Genomic DNA, 5,779 nt, shown 5'->3' with positions numbered 1-5,779 from the left:
CATTTATTTCAATGTTCTTCTTTGGATGTGTCCCCACTTGCGAGAAAAAGATGGGAAATAGTAGATTACTAGTGCTTAGGAGTCGTCAATTCCCTTAGGCCACTTCACACACTTTAACTGTCTTCTGTATCTTCACTTTAATTTCCAGTGGGTAATTGGTGTTTATATTTTGGGTTAATTTTATTTGAAATCCCTCTCTATTTTTCACATTCTATTTCTTTATAGGATTCCTCACACACTCCACTTGTTATAATATATAAGAAGAAAGAAGATTTTAAATGTGAGTTTATTTATTTTCTTTTTAATCATAGAAGAAAAGGTAATATGGAGTAATATATATAGAAAGAAAAAAGTAAGAATATATCGTTCACTCTATATTGTTCATATAATCATAAGCCAAAGAGGAATTATGAGAGACAGTTCCTTGTAATATGGGCAAGATGAGACTACTTTCTAAAACAGTGTATCACTACATACCACACTATCTTAACCATCATATCACAGGCGACATCATATCATGGATCACACGCACAAACTAATTAAGATCAACCTAATAACTTTTATTTTTTGAACTATATAAGGTTTGATTATACTGCACAAGCACAAGCTTCCATGCCAATTATCCAAGGACACCAAACACTAGTAATATGTTGTGAGTAGCCTTTGTTTATTATTAACAGAAACACACATAACCGATTCCACATGCTGAGAGCCCTGAGACTCAAACTGTGGCTATGGCCCCCACATCAACTACGCTTGCATTGGCCTTCATAGCTTCAAACCTTGGCTCTTTAGCCTGAAACTTGAGACCAGCATAGAGCTTCATGTAATCATCAAACACAAATTTTGGGTACACTTGGCTTGTCTCATCTAATTCCTTCACCAAGGCTGGTGCAGGAGAAATGACAGCATCATCACCAGGGTTGTAGAAAGAAGCTATGGACATTCTGGTACCATCGGTTTGAGCAATCACTCGGTGCATCACACTCTTGTACTTGCCATTGGTTATGACCTGTTAATGTCACGCCCACAAAAGCACAAAACTCACTATTAAAATCATGTACAAGAATTTAAAGTTAATAATGCACTCAATGCGCCAAGGCTATATATATCACACCATGATCTTTGATTGCAACGTGTATGTATGAATAGATGCTGTTAACCAATGCCTTTAATGGAGTTGTGTAAGGAATAAAAGAAAAAAATATTTATTATATAAGTCATAATTATATTTAAATAACACAATTTTAAGTATTTTAATAAAAAAATATATTTAAGTTTCTTAGGATATATCTTTTATATATAAGTCATAATTGTTTTTTTGAGAGTTGCGTTTGAAAGAGAGAATTATTTTTCCAATAAAGAAACTTTGAAAAATTCTAAAAAATACTTCTAAGTTTATATTTAAACAGATCCTAAATCGGAGTACTAGCGGTTAACATTTGGTGAAAAGTGACGAGTGAGAAACATTATATAGGGTAGTGGGGCATGTCGGCATGTAGATATAGTAAGTATGTATGTATGTACCTCAAGTTGGTCACCAAGGTTGATTACAATGGAGTGACGCATTGGTGGGACATCGATCCACTGGTCATCCTTGAGGAGCTGCAAGCCACTCACCTTGTCATCTTGGAAGAGTAGAATTATGCCACCAGCATCAGTGTGAGCTCTTAGTCCCTTGATCAGATCAGGGGTGGGACAAGGAGGGTAGTTGCTCACTTTTGTCCCAAAATTTGGACCCTTGGATCCGTAGAACACCTTCTTCAGGTACCCTTTCTCCAGGCCCAGATTCTCGCATAGCAAGTCTAGAAGCTGCTCTGCAAGTTTCTCCAGTTCCAGAGCAAATTTCTTCATTGTCTTCCTGAAAGAAAAAAGAACAAAACACAAAGGACGTATACATGTGTCCCCGTGAGATACAGCTTTTTTTGTACCAAGAAATTAAACTTAAAATATGCGCAAGATATGATTTAACTAATTAGTGCATGAATTGGGTTAAAGTTTGCAAACATAAATTTGAAAGATTTCCTATTTTGCGAACTGAGTTTGAAAAGAAAAACTAACTTTTGAGAGAAACCAAGTTATCATCAAACCGAGTTTTTTGGAGAAACTTAAATTGAAGTTATAGCTAGAGAGTAAACTAATTAAATAGCCATATATATATACATACATATATATATATATATATATATATATATATATATATATATATATATGTTGGGAGACTAAAAAATCCTTTTATTTTATTTTTAGTTAGGTCTGATTGTAATCAAAGTTATAACTCAATTTTACATTGAAGTCCAGTTTGAAATAAAAGAAAAAAGGGTTGTTTTTACATATTTGTAAATTTTAATCCAAACGTGTCTATTAATGTAATTAAGTGTGACCTGTAATCTTGATCAAGATCTGCGTTGTCTGAAACGTTGGAGAGTGGAAGATGGCGCAGGAAAAAGGTGCTTTCCCAGTCCAAGTCATTGATTTCTGACTGAACTGACTCAAGACCTTTGCTGGTCACCATTTCTTTGAACCTTTGCTCCATAGTCTTCTTGTAATGCTCTTTTGTGAGCTTCTCCACTGTGTCCATAAGCTCAATGGATATCCCATGGTTCACCAACTTTGAAAAACAAACACCGCACAAAATTAATAAAAGCCTTTTTCACAAAAAACACATGCAAGAGAAAATTAAATTTTCTTTGGTGGGGGACATAGTAATTAATTAGTACCTCAAAGAAACCCCAGTTCTCACAGGCATCTTTTATAATCTCCATGGCTGCAGGTCTCTCTTCGGTGTTAAGCTTCCCCATGTCAACAACTGGAAAGTTTGCCATTTGCTTCTTTCTTCTCTCTTACTTTAAACAACTAGCTATGTGATTTATGAGTATATGCTGCCAGGAGTGTTGTTCTCAGAGGTGCAATCTAATGTATTTATAGGCCTCAACTTGAGGAGCGGCTAATTAAGAACGCTAGAAATTTATTTAATTAATAAGAAATGAGAAAAAGTAGTTCGGACGCATGACATGTTGCTTTAATATATATATATATATATATAATTTTCAACATATTTTGTTATAATCTAAATTAAATCAAATTAAAAGAAGTGTAAGGAACTCTAACTTTTATACAAAAGTTTAAGAACCTAGTTGAACATTAAACAAAGTATATGCTCTAAGACTACTAAAACTCTCATTATTTTTTTAACAAACATCAATCAACTTTCATCATTTTAAATGGAAAGGCTAAAATATTACAAATTTAAAATGGGAAGAATGTTGAATCAATAAAATTAATCAGTAAAAAATGAATTAACAATTTTTTGTGTTTAAAATATTAAAATGAATATATACTTTGAATTTCATAATAATATATAAAAGAATTTAATTTAAAAAAAGACACCGTAAAAGTTACATTATTATTTAATTACAAATTGTCATATATATAAAATTAATGAATTTTATAAGAATTATTTTAGATGTTATATTTAAAAAAATTGTAATTGAATGACAATAAAGAATTTAGTATAAAAATAAACTCATTAAAATTTAAATATGATATGAACAGATAATAATTATACACTTAAATAATGTTTTTCTATCTTACAAGCTGATCACAGACTTTAGTTAAGTGAATAATGTTTTGGTGAAAGATAGTTCAATTACATAATTTTACACACAAAAGGGATTGAGGGAAGGTGATCCACTTGCTCCTTTCCTCTTCTTGATGGTGGTAGAGGGACTTATGGGACTCTTGAGGCAAGCTATGATAGCCAAGAAATTACTCGGTGTGAAGGTGAGAATGGATAACTTGGAGGTTTCGATCTCATGCAGATGACACACTTATGTTTGGGGATGCCACTTTGGAAAATCGATAGTATATGGAAAGTGCTTTGAGATATTTCAAACTTGTTTCCGGACTCAATGTCAATTCCCACAAGAACAAGCTAGGAGGAAGCAATAATTGAAAGGTTTGCTTCTCTTCTTAATTGTAAAATGATGTAACTTTCATTTGTGTTCCTAGGAATCCCCCTTGGAGCTAACCCAAGGATAGAAGGGACTTGGCAACCTATCATTCAAAAGATCAATAATAGGCTTGCAAGTTGGAAGCAAAAGGCAACTATCATATGGAGGAAGACTTTGTCTTATTAAATTGACATCCTTATCTCTATACTTTTTTTCTTTCCTTAAGATTCCTACAAGAGTCATTAGAGAAATCAACAAATTACAAAGGGAGTGTGTGTGTGTGTGTGGGGGGGGGGGGGGTGATGATGAAAGAAAGATATGTTGGGTTAATTGGGAGAAGATTTGCCAAGAAAAGAAGGAAGGAGGCTGGGTGAAAAGTTTAAAAGAATTTAATCAAGCCCTCTTAGCCAAATGGCGATGGAGAATGACTTGTTCCAACAAAGTTTACGATGTAAATTACTTAAAGCAAAATATGGAGACATTTTTTACTTTGGGTGGAGATGGCAAGGAATCGGTTCGGTGGAAGGACTTTTTTGAAAGCTACCTGAGATGTGGACGTGGGGGGATGGTTTGAAAGTAAATCTAGGTGGAAGGTAATGGCTTGAAAATCAAACCTTCTTGGAAAGATATCCAAGGATTTTTGCTAACTCACAAAACAAGAATGCGAGGATTGCTGAGCTAGGGTCTTAGGTTGAAGGGAGATGGGTTTGGAAACTAAAGTGGATGAGGGAATGGTTTAATTGGGAGGAATCAATTTTCCAAAGGTTTATGGAGGAACTCAACAATATCGGTGGGAGCAAAATGAAAAGGACTTGTTGGTGTGGACACAATGTCCTCGGGAACTTTTTCGGCTAGCAATGCGTATAGCCTTCTAAGGAGAGGTCTTTGAGTTGTAGAAACGTTACATGTTTACGATGAGCTATGGAGATAACAAGTGCATGCCCTCAAATGTTTCTTTTTTGATGTGGAGAATCGTGCATGGCAACTTGCCAATTAGATCAAACTTGAGGAGAATGAATATTAGGCTTGACAACATGGACTTCTCATGTCCATTATGCCATCACCAGGAAGAAACATTAGAACACTTGTTTTTCTTGTGTTCGATAGCGTCAAGTATATGGAGCAGGTGCTAGAATTGACTAGGCTTATAGATAGTTAAAAAAACACTACAAACCATTGGAACACTTTCAGCAACACTTTTTGAGTTCTGGAAGAAAAGAATTAAATGACAGATTGATGGTCTTATGGTTTGCGACAGTTTGAGGCATTTGATTATTGCGGAACAATGTTGTTTTTAATAACCAAGAGGTGGATGCGGAATCTTTAAGGAACTCAATTGTGGTTCGTGCTTGGTTATGGATATCATGCATGCAAAACAAAGCTAAAACATCTCTCATTTTATGATTGGAGCACAAACCTGTTGGAGTTCTTAAATCGATCTGTCGAATAGCAAAATTTGCAAGATTGATATTATGTAGGTAGTTATAGAAATATTGGTAAGGAACAAGATTGGTATTATCATCTTGTTCTTATTATTTCTATTTAGCTATTTGATGTTTTTAAAAACTGGAACTGTTGTTCTGGTTGATCTGATTTATATGGGAGTATTACTTATTCTCACCTTAATATAATTATATTTACCTAAAAAAAATCGAACAATTTTTAACAATTTAACACATGGGTATGCTGTGTGCAGCCAATATATTGAGTTAATTAAAATGACTAACTTTTGAAGTGTGTAGGATGTCACATTTTCAAAGAAATAAAGTTTATTTTCTCTAGTTAATGAAGCATTAATGCTACTTTGAGTTGCAAATAATAGGATA

General features: G+C 33.9%; 1 protein-coding gene across 1 annotated transcript; it reads right to left on the bottom strand.

The window, feature by feature from the left end:
* Positions 1–339: 339 nt before the first annotated feature.
* LOC114368076 (1-aminocyclopropane-1-carboxylate oxidase) lies at positions 340–2,908 on the bottom strand. The gene is made up of 4 exons (XM_028325428.1): positions 2,721–2,908; positions 2,385–2,611; positions 1,528–1,861; positions 340–1,012 (listed from the first exon to the last, which is right to left on the bottom strand). Exons 1-4 carry the CDS (start codon positions 2,823–2,825, stop codon positions 722–724), a joined length of 957 nt encoding a protein of 318 aa, XP_028181229.1. The 5' UTR covers positions 2,826–2,908; the 3' UTR covers positions 340–721.
* Positions 2,909–5,779: the final 2,871 nt, after the last annotated feature.

The sequence above is a fragment of the Glycine soja genome, chromosome 9 (assembly GCF_004193775.1).
Source record: "Glycine soja cultivar W05 chromosome 9, ASM419377v2, whole genome shotgun sequence".
In the NCBI taxonomy this organism is placed as follows: Eukaryota; Viridiplantae; Streptophyta; class Magnoliopsida; order Fabales; family Fabaceae; genus Glycine; species Glycine soja.
This window is presented reverse-complemented; position numbering and strand designations above follow the sequence as displayed.